General features: G+C 44.8%; 1 protein-coding gene across 3 annotated transcripts in view; it reads right to left on the bottom strand.

Annotated features, from left to right (window-relative positions):
* LOC144888253 (beta-1,4 N-acetylgalactosaminyltransferase 1-like) overlaps positions 1-20,348 on the bottom strand; it is a 219,810-nt gene that overhangs the window by 43,482 nt on the left and 155,980 nt on the right. For all 3 annotated transcript variants that reach the window (XM_078780456.1, XM_078780457.1, XM_078780458.1), the window contains 2 exons: positions 9,050-9,136; positions 2,211-2,395 (listed from right to left, as the gene is read on the bottom strand). In XM_078780456.1, the coding sequence (XP_078636582.1) occupies positions 2,211-2,395; positions 9,050-9,136 (272 nt within the window). The remainder of the gene's footprint in view (positions 1-2,210; positions 2,396-9,049; positions 9,137-20,348) is intronic.

Below are 20,348 nucleotides of genomic sequence, written 5' to 3'. Positions count from 1 at the left end.
TTCGGCCACATTCAGAAAATATGTAAACCACATTTGCTTTGCATAACATTATATCATGTAAAACACTTGCTCGGTCAAATTTCGAAATCATCAAATTCCTGTTTCCATTGTTTATCTGGATTTCACAAGTATAATGCCATGGACGACATCTTTCTTGTTTATTCGTTCAATTTTTGTTTGATTGTGGGTTTGGCTTTAATTTTTTCAAAAATTGACTCGAGACCTGTTCATTATAATGACACCAACGGACACCAACTTACATATAATTCAATAATGCTTGTAGTCTAGTAGGAAGACTAGGTCCCCCTGCACCCCCCGGAGATATACTTCTAATCAGTGTTTCTAGATTGGAAACAATGTGTAGAAAATGACTAGCTATGGCCCCAAGCTGAAAAAATGTCCCACATACCATTTTTATGCAAATTACTGCTGCCATTATCAAAAAAAGACTAGGTCCCCCTGCACCCCCCCGGAGATATACTTCTAATCAGTGTTTCTAGATTGGAAAAAATGTGTAGAAAATGACTAGCTATGGCCCCAAGCTGAAACAATGTCCCACATACCATTTTTATGCAAATTACTGCTGCCATTATCAAAAAAACGATTTTTGACATATCTCAGCCAATATTGCAGATAATTGAAAAATGAAGGTGTCTAGACCCATGTTTTGAAGGGCATAGATCATGATAGAACTATTCATAACATGATTACATGTGTCTATGGTATACTAGTATGCTAATTAGTGCTTTATTTACAAAATAATCACAGTTTTACGAAATAATAGACTCATATTAAGGTCCGTCTACACAGACGTTAACACAAAGTTTTATTTTTCTAAATACCCTGTGAAATTCACCGAATGCCCTGTGAAACCTGGGATTCTTCTCCAGCTTTTTCAAGGGCCCGACTTTTCCCTTCCCTTTGAAGGCACTGGTGCAGTCTTCTCCGCTGAACACATAGTACCCCAGGAGAGTGGCACAGTAGTCCTCTCCCAGGGATTCTGCCAGCTCAGAGACGTTGACAAGTTGGCGATGCTTCCCTGACCCTGTATCCAGGTACACCGTCAGCTTGATGTTGTGGGCATGGTGGAGCAGGATCAGGAGGATGTCTGTGTCCGGTGTTCTGACTACAGCGTTCTTGTATCCGATGGTAGCAGCATGATGGAGGTACAGAACCACCCTGGTATCAGTCTCTTCCTGGTTGCTGTAGATCGTGGGGAGTTCACGTACCTCGACCTGAAACACAAAAAGGCACCGCATTTCAATCACCAGTCACTGCCAGTTTCAGTATATCTCCGGGGGGTGCAGGGGGACCTAGTCTTTTTTTGATAATGGCAGCAGTAATTTGCATAAAAATGGTATGTGGGACATTTTTTCAGCTTGGGGCCATAGCTAGTCATTTTCTACACATTTTTTCCAATCTATAAACACTGATTAGAAGTATATCTCCGGGGGGTGCAGGGGGACCTAGTCTTTTTTTGATAATGGCAGCAGTAATTTGCATAAAAATGGTATGTGGGACATTTTGTCAGCTTGGGGCCATAGCTAGTCATTTTCTACACATTTTTTCCAATCTAGAAACACTGATTAGAAGTATATCTCCGGGGGGTGCAGGGGGACCTAGTCTTTTTTTGATAATGGCAGCAGTAATTTGCATAAAAATGGTATGTGGGACATTATTTCAGCTTGGGGCCATAGCTAGTCATTTTCTACACATTTTTTCCAATCTAGAAACACTGATTAGAAGTATATCTCCGGGGGGTGCAGGGGGACCTAGTCTTCCTACTAGACTATTGCCTATGTTAACCAGTCATTTGTTATGTAAACTGCTTTCACATACAATAACTTATTTTAATAATGTTTGCATAAACACATCCAATCTTCCCAATCAACACCGACTCGTCCCCTCTTCTCTCTTCTGATCTTACACATCTCCCCCCCCCCCCCCCTCTCCACACCCATGCACCCACCTCTTTTGCCCACACCCCACTGTCATTCACCCCCCCCCCCTGCCCATTTCTGACAGTTATATACGAGGGGATGGTGCCCTTCATTGAAAAAAATTCAATTGTTCCCAAGTAGCTTGCTCAAAAGTGTTTGATAAATCTTCACTTTATTTTCTGTCCAACAAAAACCTACATTTGAATGTATTGCACAGTATATACAGATAGTTCTACAAGAGGTGCAGAAGTGATAAATTGCAAAACACACCACGCCAAAAGGCATCTTGTAATGATCCACTTTCCAACCCGTGATGTTCTGCCATGGTTCGCTGTCATCCGCCACCACGATTCGTACGTCAGTGTAAAATTTCCGTACACTCGCAATAAGATTCTGCACCTTTTCATAGCGAAGGAAAGTCTTGGTTATGATCGTCACCAACTCGCTGATATTGCCTTCAAGAGAAGTGATTATGACATGGATTAATGGGTCAAGTGATGACAGAGAAAATGTCAAACTGTACATTTGTGATGCGATACACAATGGGAAAGAAATGATGGCACGATTTACACTTCAAGACATACTTCGTTCAAATACAATGTGCACACACGCTGAAACAAACCAATTATCTCAACGGATTAAGAGCATGAAGCTGTTGAAAATTGAAGTACAGCAGGTTAAGTTGAGCAAGAACTCCTCTTACGCTGGTGCAGAAATTCAGGATGCTCAGCAAATTGCCAGGAGGGAGGAAGTTATAAGGGTGGAAGAGGGGGAGGTTGGTGTTTGTTGGATCTTACCCTGACTTTTCTGACACGGGCATTTTGCTCCACCTTACTTTAATCCTTTCCTCAAATATCCTTTCCTCCTTTATATCCTTTCCTCAAATATATATATACATATCCTTTCCTCAAAACGCAAAGGACTATTTTGCTAAACAGTGCCTTCAGAACATATTCATACCCCTAGACTTTTTCACATTTTCTTGTGTTACAGCCTGAATTTGAAATGGATTAAGTTTAAATTTTTTTCACCGATCTACACAAAATACCCCAGGATGCCAAAGTCAAAATAGTTTTTTTTACAAATCTTTACAAATAAATTGAAAATGAAATAGAGAATATCTAATTTACATAATTATTCCACTCCTGAGTCAAGACTTTGTAGAAGCGCCTTTGTCAGTGATTACAGCTTTGAGACTTCTTGGGATTGTCTGTATCAGCTTTGCACATTTGGATTTGGGGAGTTTCTCCCATTCTTTCTTGCAGATCTGCTCAAGCCCTGTCAAGTTGAATGGGGAGCTTCAGTGAACAGCAATCTTCAAGTCTTTCCACAGATTCTCAATGGTATTCAAGTCTGGGCTTTGGCTGGGCCACTCAACGACTTTCACGTTCTGTTCTGAAGCCATTCCAGTGTTGCTTCGGCTGTATGATTGGGGTCATTGTCCTGTTGGAATGTAAATCTTCGCCACAGTCTAAGGCCCTTTGCACTCTGAAGCAGGATCTCCTCAAAGATTTGCCTGTATTCTGCTCTAAACTTTAAGTATTTTTCCATTCGTGTGTTTGTCAAATTTCCACTCGTTATTTTATTGTTTATGTGTTTTGTGTGTTTATAGTTAGTTTTGGTTTGTAATAAGTGTAACTTGTAATTAATTAATCGTTTTCTGATCGCTCCGTGTGTGCGGCCTTGTAACGTGAGGCTTCCTCCGTCGATGTTTTGTTAATTTACGTTCTTTCCTTCGCTGTATTGCTTGTCTCTTAGATTATTCGCGTCACCCCCAAACTTCCCCAAACATCTACTCTTGGCCTAACGTTTTAAATCCCCCCCCCCCCCAAACAAACATTCCTTTCCTTTTCTCCAGGTGTGCTGTTGCCTCATCATGTGCTTCTGTCCACGTGCTTCTCTCCACGTGCTTCTATCCACGTGCTTCTCTCCACATGCCTCTCTCCACATGCCTCTCTCCATGTGCGCTGTCTTGTCCCGCCCCATTTATCTTCTTGTCTTCCACCTTTTGCCCTGTTCACGTGACACGTGGTTGTCCCTCTAGGCTCCCTCTATCCGTCGGTATTTTGTGAATATAAGATTGTTTTGCACAGTTTTGTTTCAATATGTTTAAACTATCCCCTGCAATGTTTTATTCAGTGGTATATTACAACACGCTGTTTTTCTTCCTGTTTCAAAGGCTTTTTTCAATTTTCTCTTCAATTCATCCCACTTCAAAAAAAGATTCAATCTCTTACAATTCTTCCTTCCGATATGCTCCAAACTCACCTTCATTCCACCCCTCCTATATCGTTTTTAAACGGATCTCTGACTTGAAAATCACAGAAAACCCACTTTGTTTTAAATGTACGATTTTCATTAATCACCCACTTTCTATACTCCCCCCTCACACCTCCCATCCTAAACTCCCTCCTCCCCCCTCCCATTCAATTCTCCCCCCTCACTCCTCCTCTCATAAACTCCCCCCTCGCAACTCCCCTACAAATCGCCCCCCTTGTCCCTTCCTTCCTAAACTCCCCCCTCACCCCTCCCCTCCAAATCTCCTACTTTACCCCTCCCCTTTAAATCTCCCCCAACCCCTCCCCTTCAAATCTCCCCCCCAACCCCTCCCATTCAAAACTCCCCCCTCACCCCTCCCCTTCAAAACTCCCCCCAACCCCTCCCATTCAAATCTCCCCCCCAACCACTCCCCTTTAAATCCCCCCCTTACCATCCCTCTCCAATTCTCCCCCCTCCCCCCTCCTCCTCAAAGCTGCCGCCTCCCCACTTCGTCTCACTTCTATCTCATTCCTCCACCTCCTCCAACCTTGTACTTTCCCCTGCCCCCTCAAACAACCCCTCACTGTGCCTCATCCCATCACCATCAAACCTTTCGTCCTCCTCATCCTTCCCTCTCTTGTAACTCTTCTGTAATCTCTGACACACTATCAACTGCTCTCCCTACATTCCCCTCTCATCCTTCATCTGACCCTACCCCTCCACTCCCCTCTCCTGCACCCGATGCTCCCCTCCCTCTTCATTAACGGTATGGACCTCAAACATCCGTGGCCTTCGCTTAAACCGCTCAACCATTCAGGTTGCTTCTGACAATCCAGACCTGATCTGCTTAACAGAAACTTTCCTCCTTCAAGATGTCTCTGATTCCTTAATATCTCTTCCTGGTTACTCCCTCCTCTGGTATGATAGACCTGAGCCTTGTCCTGTTGGTGGGGTTGCTATCTTTATCAAAAACTCTCTTCCTCACTCTCCTTGCACTGCCCTCTCTCCACCTCACCCCCAGGAGTACCTCTGGCTACGGCTTCCTCTCCGCTCCCATCTTTTGTTCATATGTGTTCTGTACCGTCCTCCAAACAGTGATGACTCCATTTACATTTCACTGTCTGAAAACATGGACAAACTTCTATCCACTCATCCCAACTCTCTCTTACTCATATGGTGCGACTTCAACTGTCATCATGCCATCTGGCTGGGTGTGGGTTCATCTCTCACCAGCCATGGCACCTCAGCAAAGGACTTCTGTGACTCATTGGGACTGACACAATCTGTCAATTTCCTGACCTGGATCTCAGTCAATGGAGTATCTTCTCTTCTAGAATTGGTTATGACAAACTTCCCTGCAAATGTCTGCAGCTCTTCTTCTGCTCCAATCAGTTCTTCTGATCATGTGCTTGTTCAAGTGGATACCTCTTTGGCCATTCTCTGAGAGCCACTTCAGCGTTGACGAGTCTGGCATTTCACTCAGGCCGACTGGCACGGTCTTCAAGCAGCCATCAATCATCTGGACTGGTCTCCCATCTCTACTGCCTCTGACATCAACTCTTCCTTGGAATTCTTCCAAAGTAAACTGCTCTCTCTCATGCACAGATTTATCCCATCTTGTCTTCAGTTGTCTTACCCTTCCTCCCGTCCATGGTACACTGAATCTTGTGGTGAGGCAGTTGCCCTGAAACAACTTCCCTTTGCCTCTTGGAAGGCTAATGCAACTGAAAGCAATCTCAGTTCCTTCCACGAAGCTCAGAACAAGTGTGTGTCTACCCTCAGGAGTGCCAGGAAGCATGATCTCTCCACACTCAAGTATGAACTCTCAAACCTGTCTCCTTTCTCCAAATCCTGGTGGTGTCTGGTCAAATCTGTTTCAGGTGTTAGTTCCCCCTCCCCCCCCCTCCCTTACCTCAAACGGCTACACAGCTGTCACCGCACGTGAAAAAGCCGAACGCCTCAACTCTGTGTTTGCCTCAAAATATTGTGTCCCAAACCCATCTCTCTCTGTACCCACCTTACCCAGTCGAACCCAGAAGCTCCTGGACTCTGTGTCCTTCTCTCCTGACAAGGTGGATAAGTTTTTGTCAAACCTCGTCTCTGATTCTGCAACTGGACCAGATGGCATCAGCCCACGGGTCCTAAAATCCTGCTCTTCCGCTCTATCTCACCCTCTCTCTGTTCTCTTCGCCCTCTCTTTTGCTCAAGGTCATCTGCCAGCATCTTGGAAATCAGCAAATAGTACCGCTTTACACAAAAAAGATGCAAAAACAGATCCTTGCAACTACAGACCAATCAGCCTGCTCCCATTTATCAGCAAAATTCATGGAATCCATCATTGCTTCAAATAACAAATCCTTCCTCTTCTCCAATGGCGTGATCTCTGATCATCAATTTGGATTCAGAGCAGGTCATTCTACTCTGAACATGCTGCTTCTCCTGTCTCAACAATGGATGGAGTTGCACAATGCCAATCAGGAAATCAGAGCTGTCTCCCTTGCCATATCACGTTCCTTCCATGCGGCATGGCACCCCGCTCTGCTCACCAAACTCTCCTCCTATAGTATCCATGGAAATCTCCACACATGGCTTGCAGACTTCTTCTCTGGTTGTAGTCAACGTGTGGCCCTGAATGGATTTATCTCATCTCCCCTTCCTGTTCAGGCTGGAGTTCCCCAAGGCAGTGTTCTGAGCCCTGTGACTTTTTGGTCTTCATCAATGATTTCTCCAACTCTCTGGAATATTCTCTCGATCTCTTTCCTGATGACTCAACTCTCTGCCGCTCCATTCCTCATCCCTCAGATCGGCAGTCTGCAGCCTCCTCACTCTCTGCAGACCTGGACAAAATCACAGACTGGTCATACAAGTGGAACATGTCTTTCAATCCTGAGAAATCTCACACTCTTGCTATTTCTCTCCGAAAAGACCGACTGGACAACCTTCCCATCTACTTTCTCAACAATCCTCTCCAAGGAGTTCTGTCACTCAAGCTTTTGGTTCTTTAAAACAGCTGTTCACTACCATCTCTTATCTTCCCCCATCCAAAACCTCAATCTTTTCTACCCCCACTAATTCACTCCAGATCCACTTTTTTGAAATACCAACTTATTTCCTGGAAGTCCTTGCAGTGTCCAGGTGTTTTATACTTCTCCCACCACCCTCCCCCCCCCCCCCTTCACAAGCCTCCTCCCCCCAAGCCCTCTCCCTCCACAGATCTCCCGATGTCCCTGCTCTCAAATGTTGTGTTTGTGTGCTTCCTCCTCACTCCCTATCTTGTCTACTCCTCCCCTTATTATATGTTTTATGTGTCTGTTTGATTTTTTTTGTGTGATTAATGTTACCTCTTTCACGAGCCTCGATCTTGTATACAAAAAAATCCCTACAAGTCCCTCAGTCCCTGATGCTGAAAAGCATCCCAATAGCATGATGCTGCCACCACTATGTTTCACGGTAGGGATAGTGTTAGAATACGTGTGATGAGCTGTGCTCGGTTTCCACCAGTTGTAGTACTTTGCATTCAGGCCATCGAGTTCCATTTTCGGCTCATTAGACCACATATTTTTGATGAATTTTTTTTGGACTTCCGACTGTTAGTCTTCGTTTTGTATGCAGCCAGTGAAGGTGAAGCCTATACTTTCGTGATAAATGTTTGATTAAATCTGGATAATGGATTTTAGACATTGTGTGTTTGCTGTGCAAGGAAAGAGATAAAATGTTTGTGTCAGGGTGAAAATGGATAGTTGTCATCTCTGGCCCAATCAGATACAGCCATGGTCAAGAGTTTGCTGTGTAAATGCATCATGTGATCTCGCTGAAATAGGCCATGGGAGATATGCTTGCTTGTACAAAATTGGCAAAGAGCCACTTCACTGCCGCTGGCCAGAACTGTGCTTTTGTGCTGAGCTTGTGAAACGGGTTTTCATCTGTGGTTTGACCTTGTGCAAACAATGTGGAGCAAAGGGACCTTACATTGGCTTTTTAGTTCTTATCTTATGCTCCAGCTTTCTCTTTGCCTTCCTTTCTTGTAAACAACTTGAGTATGCATTCAATGCTGTCGTTAGTGGGATTCAGAGATATGATTGTCTAAGGGTCAAACTTTTCTCTCCATACATATGTAATTAATAAATAGTCCTTTGCCTATCAAGTGTTGTCAGTCATTTTTGATACAGGAGGACAGTCTTCCACATTTGAAAAGGTATTGAAATGTACAAAAGGCGAATGAAGTTGTTTTCGCCAGATAAGACCAGATAGTCTCCGGGAGGCGCCATGCGGAAAAAACATCATGTCTGCATTCTTTTTCCTCTTCTTTATGGCCTGTGTGTAATGTTGAACAGATGATTTGCTATCCACGGGCACCCGCCTGACTAGGACCTTTTTTTGGACCCATCATTCCTCCTTTTGACTTCTCAAGACTTCAGAAGAATTTCCTTTGTCTCAACCACTATAAAATAATTGAATTCAACAGTTGGGCAGAAGATTTTCTGGAACATTTGTGTTTAATCCGTGGTTGTGTTTGCCGGCATAGTGTATTGTTAAACTTTGTTATATTCTTTGTATAATCAGTTAAATCTTCTCCAGATAATAAATCTTTGAAAATTGTTACTAGTGTGTGGACATTCAATTGGTGTATAGCTCCGACACATCCTTATTGCTCTACCTGAGGTTCTGCAGGTTGTTGAGCATAAATAGTTAAGAAAATTAATTCATATTTGCAAATCAGAATCTCATTTAGAATGTTAAAAAATCACAATTGTAATAAACTGTTGCCTTGGAATAATAAACCACAGACACAATCAAAGGAAAATAACCATCGAATGTACATTTTGTTAGGTTGTGGATTTTGGAGTTACCTGTCCCAGAATTGTGGAGCGTCGGAAGCCGAGGATGTTGCACTCGGATGAGAAACTCAACAATTTGACCTCCGTACTCCAACTTGACTAAAGGGAGATGAGAGGACAGAGAATTATTTTGATCATGATGGATGGCCTTTATGTTTAAAGAAGTACATTATGGAGAAGAATACACACCCTTTGGTTGTTTTCACAAACTTCTGTGTTTGTGTGATCTCTTCATTTTTACTAAAGTAAAATGTTTTGTTTTTCCACACAAACCATTCCATGTTTTTGATACTTAGAAATGTTTCTCACATGCAATCTACTAGACTGTTACATGTATTATTTTCAGATAATCTTCAAGTCAAATCCATTATTAAATGTTGATTTGCCTTAAACGTTATCAGAGTGTGCTGGCACTCTCTGTGTAGGCACGATGCAGAAAAAAAACTGTCGGTCCCATCCGCTACATACAAAACTAACCTATGTGAGCCGAGGCTACCTATGTGAGCCGACCTCATACCTGTTCTGATGAGCTGATTGTCTAGGCAATGGGTGAAATGGCATTGGGATTTGTGGATATACAGAAGGCCAATGGCACTGTCCCGAGAAAGATGGAGATGGCGACACTGAGATGGATGGGTGTGCTAGAAGCAGAAGTAAGGTTGGTGGGAGGGATGTATAAGGGAACAACGGGAAAAGTTTTGGTTGGTCCTGGGAACATATTCTGGGGCGGATATTATATGTGGACAAACTGGTTGTTGTGGTGAAGAGAGAGTGGGAGATGCAGGAAGTACTGGGGGAGTGGAAGGAGGCATTTGAGAAACTTGAGCTGAGAATGTGCAGGGAGAAGACTGGGGTGATGTAAGTCGGCAGCAGAGAAATTAAATGAATATCAGGTTCGAGGAGAAGGAGATCGGACAAGGAAATCGGTTTGAGTATCCGGGTGAAACAGTGACCGAAGACGGTAAGTCAGAGGAGGATTTCGGTGGGTGCGAATGTGTGGAGGAGGGTGGAGGGTGTATTGGCAGACAGAAAGATTTTAAGGAGATTAAAAGGAAAGGTTTTGATGTCATGTATAACGCCGGCCTACCTTTATGGTCTGGAGATGGTGGCATTGATAGGGAGACTTTGGTCCGGTGAGCTTATACGATCGAGCAGTGTCCATGGGTCAGTCATTCAGTGATTCAGTGAGTCTGTAAACACTTCAGTCATTATTGCTTGAACCAAACCTACAATTTTGATTAAACTTGGCAACAAGCTTCATATCTGATGCCAAATAAAGGTGTATTGACCATGTCAAAATCTGCACTCATTAAGGGGGTCTAGAGGGGTATTTTGACCACACACCCCCTCAAAACAGGTATTTGCTCTCTTCTCTGAAACTACACACACGATTTTGATGAAAATTGGCCACAGGTTCATATCTGATGCCTAATGACAGTGTATTGACCGCTTTAAAATATGCGCTCATTAAAGCCCCTGTCACACATAGGCGGATTTGTCGGTGACTACTGGCGACTGAAAAAATCGCCACCACCCGCCGACAATCGTAATGAAACCGTAATGGACGGTCTTCTGTAGTCGTGGTTATCCTCCCCAGGTCTGCTGCAGTCGGCAAGAGCCGCAAAGGGGCCAAATATTTTTTTTAATGTTTAAAAACGGTGCGCTCAGTCGTCCTCAAAAAGAATCCACCATGCTGTCATGATCGAACCGCCATGCTGTCGTCGGTATCCGTAATAAGACCGTAAAGCGGCCGCAACCCAGTCGCTCATAGTCTTCCGCAATCGCCCCAGCATCGCCCCACCAGCTAGCATGGCAGAGATGCGAATGCCATACGGCCTTCCTGCGGCATCTTCCCGACTACGGGCCGACACTGTTGCGGCTGCATATCGAGTACAGAAGAACTGTCACGTCTCCCCTGCGGCTATGGGAGACTGACGACGACAGCAGTATAGTAAGGGCATTTTATGAGATATTTCACAAATCTGTTAACTAAATTGTTACCAAAAAATTTCTTCACCAATATGTTTGTAAAGGTGTGTAATAACATGTGTTAAAATGTTGAAGTTCAACTCCCGTGGGAAACCCAGAAAAAAAGCTGTTGAATTCGGGTACCGAAAAATTATTTTCGAGAATTTTTATTTTTTTTAATCGGCCCTTAAGTAACTTATGAGGGGTCAAATAAGGGTTTTTCATGATTCTGAGTTGATTGTTAACATTTATATTTTCACTTTTACATTTACACACAAAGTAGCTTTTATTTCACATACATATATAATACTCAAGAGTTATTTCTCATTCACAATGTCAGAAGTTTCAACAGTCATTGTCTATGTCTTCTTCAGACTCAACAACATCATGACTGCAGTTTCTGCATGTAATGCCATTACAGACTCCACAGGCCGAGATGCACGTGACCCCATTCTTCTTGCAGCTGCATCGCCGGTTGCTGCAATCTCCAAGACAATTACAGCTCGTGAACTGCAATAGCTCCTCAGGAGCCGTGGGGTCCAGTGTTGGAACTGGTCATTAGGGTCTCCTTCAATAACTGGGAGGAACTCGATCTGTGTGCTCTGCTTTGCATCATTAGCATGGATTCTCTTCATCCAGCCATTCCAGTTGGAGTGTGGGAACTCAGGATCGTTGGCTTTGATCACCCACCCCGCTGCCCAGAGTGTGTCACCTGGAGTGAGGAGTGGCTGATCATGAGCCAGGGAGGAGGAAAGCTTAGCGAGGGGGAGAAACATGATCGCGTTTGTTCCTATCTGTTTCCTGTTCGTAAATGGAATAATCTTTACTTCAGTTCCTCTCAGGATCTTAGCTTTGTCGAGTGCCTTCAACTTCACCCGGGGGAAAGCTGCTGTTGTCTGTGGATCTGGCAAATGTGGTGCCGGAGAGGTGACTTCGATCCAACCCATTGAGTGAAAGGGAGTGTTTCCGTGAATAGAGACAATGTTTAAATCTATATTGTCTCCAACAAACTGAGTGACTGCATTGTTTGTTTCCCCAACCTCCATAAAGACCACCTGATCATTACTTGACAATTCACTTTCACTGGCTGGCACTTTGGCTGTCATCAATGATTGATCCTCAAGCGCAGCATCAACCGCAACCTCATCATTGATCTGTTCATCGGTTTCCTCCACAATGGTGTCAAGAGTGCCAGAAGTATCTGGAACATCATCTCCACTCCTACTATTAAGGAAGCAGTATTTGTAGTTTTGTGTCTCCGTGTAAGACTCAGTGTATCCCAGCCGGTGGAACTTGTTGAGCATCCATTTTGACCCAAATCTATGATCAAGTTGTATGGCAAGCCCCATTTGGTGTGGCAATACTCCAGACCGAGGTCGACAGGCCTTAATAAAATTCTGCCCCCAAACGGCAACTCTTTCGTCTGTCTTGACAATCGGTCTCAAGAACATCTGAAGGCTTGCAGGAACAAGTGTCAGCTGACTATCGATGTCAGTCATACTGTGTGTGGTGGGGTATGACTTTGGACCTAAATCAATCAAGGCAATATCATTGGATATGAACTTGAGTGCCGTCTTTATGATCTGAGTCTTCTCATCTCCATGGTCAAGATTAGCATGATGCACTCGCAGAATATTGTCGGTGCCATCTTTGAGACAGAGTACATCTGCCCTTCTGTCCTGTGTTGTGAAATACAAGGTGTCTTCTTATTTCTCTAGAAGTTTTATCTTTAGCCAGTGCTTTGAATAAGAAAGGCTCTTCTCTGGTGACTGATCAAACTCCTGCAGCTTTTCATGGACTTGGTCCATGTTCATTACCCCATGCTCTAATTCTGAGTCTAACCATTTGCAGAATTCAATAAAAACTGCCTCTCGCTCCTCATCAATACTCCTCTGTCCTCTCTTCCTTTTTCCTTCCTCATCAGTCTTGGACAAACTGTCACCTCTCGCAAACATAAGTTTGCATCGCAAATGGTACAGTGTTTCTTCTGCTACCAAGTCGTTGATCCCTTCCAGGCGTCCAGTGACTTCAGTGCCCCAGTCATCCCCGCGACTCCGTGCTGTCTTCAGCAAGCTTGCCTTCAGTGTATCTGCAGTCAAATTATCTGGCACTCTGTATTTCTTTCTAGCTTGTGCTGGATTATTTTTGTAGAGCTGGGCTGGTTGGTTGCAAAGAATGCATACATCCTTATACAGGAGGTCAACTGACTGTGATCTTCTAGAACTGCAGCCAGTTGATGAACTGAACTCACAAGTAGTGCGTCTTCTCTTCAACTTTGATGACTCTTTCTCTGCCTTTGATGCTTGAGCTGACTTCTTGGTGGTTGCAACAAAGTTGTTGTACAGATCATTTTTACACTTCTGGTGGTACCTCAGTTTTCCTTCCTTTTGAGCCTCCTTCATACGTTCCACAACAGTAACATTTTCGACAGTTTCTGCTTGTTTCAATAAAGTTGAGTATCCCTTTGGAGTTGCCTGTATGAGCCTTTCAGCTGGTGTATCCGAGCGTGCACAGATGAAGCAATTGAGCACAGGTGGAGTAACGTCTTCATCCATATTGCTAGACTCCATGTCCTGCAAAGTAGAAAATGAGATATATTTAGAAATTATTTTTCCACAAAGGAGTGTCTGTGGTGAAATATAAATGTTAACAATCAACTCAGAATCATGAAAAACCCTTATTTGACCCCTCATAAGTTACTTAAGGGCCGATTAAAAAAAAGAAATTCTCGAAAATAATTTTTCGGTACCCGATTTCAACAGCTTTTTTACTGGGTTTCCCACGGGAGTTGACCTTCAACATTTTAACACATGTTATTACACACCTTTACAAACATATTGGTGAAGAAATTTTTTGGTAACAATTTAGTTAACAGATTTTCATATGTTTCCCTTACTAGTAGGACTAGTGGCGGCCGAGTTACGGCCATTGGCGACAGAGCTACGACTGCCTGGCGACTGCATTTTTTTTTTTTTTTTTTTTTTTTTTTTGTATACAAGATCGAGGCTCGTGAAAGAGCGAACATTAATCACACAGAAAGACAAACAGACACACAAAACAAATAACATCGGGAGCGGTAGACAAGATGGGGAGAGAGGGGGAAGGACACAAACACAACATTTGAGAGCAGGGACCGAGAGACATGGAGACATCGAGAGAACTGTGGGAGGGAGAGGGCTTTGGGGGGGAGGCATGAGAAGGGGGGGGGGTGGGAGAGGTATAAAACATATGGACACTGCCAAGACTTCCAGGAAAGAAGTTGGAATTTCAAACAAGGTGGATCTTGGGTGAATTAGTGGGGGTAGAAAAGATCAAGGTTTTGGATGGGGGAAGATAAGAGATGGTGGTGAACAGCTGTATTGAAGACCTGGAGGGAGGAGTGTGATTGAAGTGAGTGTGGGAGTTTGTTCCAGAGGCGGGAGAAAAGAGGAATGAAAGAGTGAAGGTGAGCAGAGAGCCGAGATTTCGGCAGTTTAACCATCAGAGGGTGGCTGGCAGATCTTGTGCGACCTGTAGGAATATTTGGGGGACAGAGCACAGAGAGAGCTGGGGGAGCAAGGCCGGAGAGGAGTCGGTAGAAGACAGAAAGACCACCTACCTGCCTGCAGTGAGTGAGTGAAAGGCCCTCAGAGATAGCTTCATCGCGGGAGATTCTAATGATTCTGAAAGCTTTGGATTCAACAGCGTGAAGCCGAGCCAGGTGTGAAGCAGGAGCACCAGCCCATAGGGGAGAACAGTATTCCATTGAGCTGCGGATGAAAGCCTTGTATGTGGTGAGGAGCTCAGGTGTGCCTAGGAAGGACTTCGCACGACGGAGGATGCCCAGTCGGCGACTGGCTTTGGATGCCAGCTTGGAAATGTGGTTTTCCCAAGAAAGATCATGGCAGATGGTGAGACCCAAAAGCTTGAGCGACAGAACTTCTTGGAGAGGATTGTTGAGAAAGTAGATGGGAGGGTTGTCCAGTCGATCTTTTCGGAGAGACATAGTAAGAGTGTGAGATTTGTCAGGATTGAAAGACATGTACCACATGTTTGACTAGTCTGTGATTTTGTCCAGGTCTTCAGAGAGTGAGGAGGCTGCAGACTGCCGATCTGAGGGAAGAGGAATGGAGCGGCAGAGAGTGGAGTCATCAGCAAAGAGATACAGAGGATTTTCCAGAGAGTCGGAGAGATCATTGATAAAGACCAGAAAAAGCACAGGGCCCAGCACACTGCCTTGGGGAACTCCAGCCTGAACAGGAAGGGGAGATGAGAGAAATCCATTCAGGGCTACGACCAGAGAGGAAGTCCGCAAGCCATGCATGGAGATTTCCATGGATACCATAGGAGGAGAGTTTGGTGAGCAGAGCTGGGTGCCAGACCATATCGAAGGCACGTGATATGTCAAGGGAGACAGCTCTGATTTCCTGTTTGGCATTGAGGACCTCCATCCATTGTTGAGACAGCAGAAGCAGCATGTCCAGAGTAGAGTGACCTGGTCTGAAACCAAATTGATGATCAGAGATCAAGCCATTGGAGAAGAGGAAAGATTTCATATCCGAAGCAATGATGGATTCCATGACTTTGCTGATAATTGGGAGCAGGCTGATTGGTCTGTAGTTGCAAGGATCTGTTTTTGCACCTTTTTTGTGTAAAGCGGTAATGTTTGCTGATTTCCAGGATGCTGGCAGATGACCTTGAGCAAAGGATGGGGTGAAAAGAACAGAGAGAAGGTGAGATAGAGCGGCAGAGCAGGATTTTAGGACCCGTGGGCTGAAGCCATCTGGTCCAGTTGCAGAATCAGAGTCGAGGTTTGACAAAAACTCCTCCACCTTGTCAGGAGAGAAGGTCACAGAGTCCAGGAGCAGTTTGGTTCGACTGGGAAAGGTGGGAACAGAGAGAGATGGGTTTGGGACTAAGGATTTTGAGGCAAACACAGAGTTGAGGCATTCGGCTTTGTCACGTGCGATGTCAACTGTGTGGCCATTTGAGGTAAGGGAGGGGATGGAGGGGGAACAAACACCAGAAACGGATTTGACCAGACGCCACCAGGATTTGGAGGAAGGAGACAGGTTTGAGAGTTCATTCTTGAGTGAGGAGAGATAGTGCTTCCTGGCACTCCTGAGGGTAGACACACACTTGTTCCGAGCTTGGTGGAAAGAACTGAGATTTCCTTCAGTTGGAGTCGCCTTCCAAGAGGCAAAGGCAAGTTGTTTCAGGGCAACTGCCTCACCACAAGATTCAGTGTACCATGGATGGGAGGAAGGGTAAGACAACTGAAGGCGAGATGGGATAAATCTGTGCATGAGAGAGATCAGTTTGCTTTGGAAGAATTCCCAGGAAGAATTGATGTCAGAGGCAGTGGAGATGGGAGACCAATCCAGACGATTGATGGCTGCTTGAAGACCGTCCCAGTCAGCCTGAGTGAAATGCCAGACTCGTCGACGCTGAGGAGGCTCTCTGAGAATGGCCAGAGAGATGTCCACTTTGACAAGCACATGATCAGAAGAACCGATTGGAGCAGAAGAAGAGCAGCAGACATTAGCAGGGAAGTTAGTCATAACCAAGTCTAGAAGAGAAGATACTCCATTGGCTGAGATCCAGGTTGGGAAATTGACAGATTGTGTCAATCCCAGTGAGTCACAGAAGTCCTTTGCTGAGGTGCCATGACTGGTGAGAGAGGAACCCACACCCAACCAGGTGGCATGATGACAATTGAAGTCACCACATATGAGGAAGAGAGAGTTGGGATGAGTGGATAGAAGTTGGTCCATGTTGTCAGACAGTGAAATGTAGATGGAGTCATCACTGTTTGGGGGACGGTACAGAACACATATGAACAAAAGGTGGGAGCGGAGAGGAAGCCGTAGCCAGAGGTACTCCTGGGGGTGAGGAGGAGAGAGGGCAGTGCAAGGAGAGTGAGGAAGAGAGTTTTTGATAAAGATAGCCACCCCACCACCAGGCCGAGGCTCAGGTCTATCATTCCGGAGGAGGGAGTAACCAGGAAGAGATATTAAGGAAACAGAGACATCTTGAAGGAGGAACGTCTCTGTTAAGCAGATCAAGTCTGGATTGTCAGAAGCAACCTGTATGGAGAGATCAGTCAGGTTTGAGCGAAGGCCCCGGATGTTTGAGGTCCATACCGTTAATGAAGAGAGAGGGGGAGCATCGGGTACAGGACAGGGGAGGGGAGGAGTAGGGTAAGATGAAGGATGAGAGGGGGAGGTAGGGAGAGCAGTTGTTAGTGTGTCAGCGATTGCAGAAGAGTTCCAAGAAAGGGAAGGATGAGGAGGATGAAAGGTTTGAAGGTGAAGGGATGAGGCAAAGAGAGGGGTTGTTTGAGGGGGGGGCAGAGGAAAGAAGAAGGTTGGGGGGGGGGTGGAGGTATGAGATAGAAGGGAGACGAAGTGGGGAGGAGGCAGCTTTGAGGAGGAGGGGGGAGGAGGCAGCTTTGAGGAGGAGGGGGGAGGAGGGAGAATTGGAGAGGAATGGTATGGGGGGAGATTTGAATGGGAGGGGTTGGGGGGAGTTTTGAAGGGGAGGAGTGAGGGGGGAGTTTAGGAGGGGAAGGGCAAGGGGGGAGTTCAGGAGTGGAGGGGTAGGGGGGGAGTTTAAGAGTGGCGGGGCAAGGTGGGAGTTTAGGAGTGTAGGTGCAAGGGGAGGGATTTGGATGGGAGGGGCAAGAGGGGAGTTTAGAAAGTGGATGATTAATGAAAGACGAACATTGAAAACAAATTGGGTTTGTTGTGATTTTCAAGTTAGCAATCCGGTTCAGAATGATGGAGGAGGGATGGAATGAATGTGAATTTAGACCATGTAGTGAGGGAGACGTATAAGATATTGAATTTCTTTTTTTTGAGGTGGAATTAGTTGGAGAGGAAATTGAGAAAAGCCTTTTAAATAGGAAGAAAAACAGCGTGTTGTAAAATACCACTGAGTAAAACACTGAAGGGGAAAGGTTATACATATTTAAATAATATTTAAACAGAACCGTGAACAATCTTGTGTGCACAAAAATACCAACGGGGGGAGAGCCGAGAGGGACCACCACGAGTCACGTGAAGGGCAAACGGTGGATGGCAAGGAGTTAATGGGGGCGGGGCGAACAGCACACCTGGACAGAAAATACAGGATGAGTCAACAGTACACGTGGAGAAAGGAAAATAAATGTTTGGTTTTTTTTGTTTGTTTGTTTGGTTTTTGGGGGTGGGGGGGGGGGGAGGTGGGGATTTAGAACGTTAGACAGAGTATTATGTTCGGGGTAGAAGGGAAAAAAACTAAGAGCCAAGCAAAACACGATTAAGATAACAAACACCGACGGGGGTACAACTACAAGGCCGCACACGAGGAGCAGAACACGATTAAATAATTACAAGTTACAGGAAATTCAAACCAAAAGTAACTATAATCAAAACAATAACGCATGGACGATAAAATAACGAGTTGAAATTTGACAATCTATCTGGGGAAATGGGGGAGAAACACGTGGTCGAAGAACGAACGAACGAACGAATAAGAATGAATAAACGAATGAGAACAGAGAAGGAAATGTTTTTTTTTTTGATTTTTTTGAGTTGTGATTTACACAAGGAAGAGGGCTATGGGGTGAAAAGATTGGGAAAACAGAGAACGAAAGTTATTGGATCACAAAAACACGGACCGCTGAGAGAAAAACAAAGCCTCAAGGTTGTACAGTGTTCACTGTACAACTACAAGGCCTCAAAACACGACCCGAATTAACACGATTTTCAATACAGGTATGAAAGATTTGCACCGAAAATCTTCGTCGGGAGACAATATATACACCATAAAATAAATTGTTATAACGAAAATACAAATGGGAACAATTACTTAACTTCGATTTCGATGGATAGCATGGAGAGCTGAGAATAAACGAACCCTCGCCAGCAAGACCGGAAAGCATTACGACATACCACGATTTTCTGGCCAGGTATAAATAGGGATGGATATTTCAGCTCACTGCAGTATGTTCTATGGTCAAGGTCTACCAAGGGTCTCTCTACCAACATCTATCATGGATGATGAACATAGGATGAAGCTGGTCCTTCTGAATGACTTAGCAGCACTGGCCCAAGATATTGCTGCGAATACCACCAGGAAAGGATCTTCAACTACCGCTTGTCTAGAGCAAGGCGCGTCGTGGAAAACGCTTTTGGGATCCTATCCAACCGGTTCCGCTGTCTACTCACAACCATGGCCCAGACACCAGAGACAATCGACAGTATCATCCTGGCCACCGTTTGTCTCCACAACCTTATGCGTCTGCATTATCCAGCTCAGCAGAACGAGGTGATGGACCATGAAGACAATGACCACAACGTCATCCCAGGCTCCTGGAGGGAAGGTATGCAGCTGGCCGACATGGAAGAACGAGGGGTTAGAGCAGCGGTCGGGAACCTATGGCTCGCGAGCCATATATGGCTCTTCCGGTGACGGCATATGGCTCCCAGACAATTTTGAGTTGAAAAAAAAAAAAATTTAAAAAAAAAAATCAGTTTGGAACTGATTTTAAAATACTTGTGATATTTCTTAATAATAGTGTCATTTTAAAGTAAACAGAAATTAGTTTTGAAGATAAATTTCACGGGTCACGGGTCACCCGTGGGTCGGGTCGGGAACCAATGGCTCGCGAGCATGTCCACGTCATTGTAAAGGTGAAGAAATCAATTTTATCAGATAGCCAACTAGTTTATCCGCTTCAACCCTTGTAACGGAAAAGATGGCGAAATAAAAAAAGACGATGATTACCGTGCATTCCAGGCTGCGTGGACAGAGGAATTTGCATTTGGTGAGAGAGCAGGATCTGCGGTATGTCTAATATGCAATGATAAAATTGCATCGATGAAACGGTCAAATATAAAGCGGCACTTCGATACGCACCATGCTTCATTTGCATCGAAATATCCAGCAGGGGACAGCAGGAAAAGGGCATGCGAGGAGCTACAGCGGAGAGTGCAGACGAGTCAGCAGCAACTACGTGTGTGGACCAAGCAAGGTGACGGGAATTCCGCTAGCTTTGCGGGTGCTTTGGCAATAGTAAGGAATGGAAAGCCATTCACAGATGGCGAGTATGCCAAAACATTCATGCTTGATGTGGCCAATGAACTGTTTGATGACTTCCCAAATAAAGACAAGATAATCAAACGAATAAAAGACATGCCCCTGTCAGCAAGAACTGTGCACGATCGTAGCATCATGATGGCAAATCAAGTCGAGGAAACACAAATTAAGGACATAAACGCCGGGACATACTTTTCTCTCGCGTTAGATGAGTCAACAGACGTTAGCCATCTATCTCAGTGCAGTATAATTGCCAGGTATGCTGCAGGTGACACACTGCGTG

Source organism: Myxine glutinosa, chromosome 6 (genome assembly GCF_964187855.1).
Source record: "Myxine glutinosa chromosome 6, kmMyxGlut1.1, whole genome shotgun sequence".
NCBI classification, from domain to species: domain Eukaryota; kingdom Metazoa; phylum Chordata; class Myxini; order Myxiniformes; family Myxinidae; genus Myxine; species Myxine glutinosa.
Note: the sequence above shows the minus strand (reverse complement) of the source record. Positions and strands in the feature narration are given on the sequence as shown.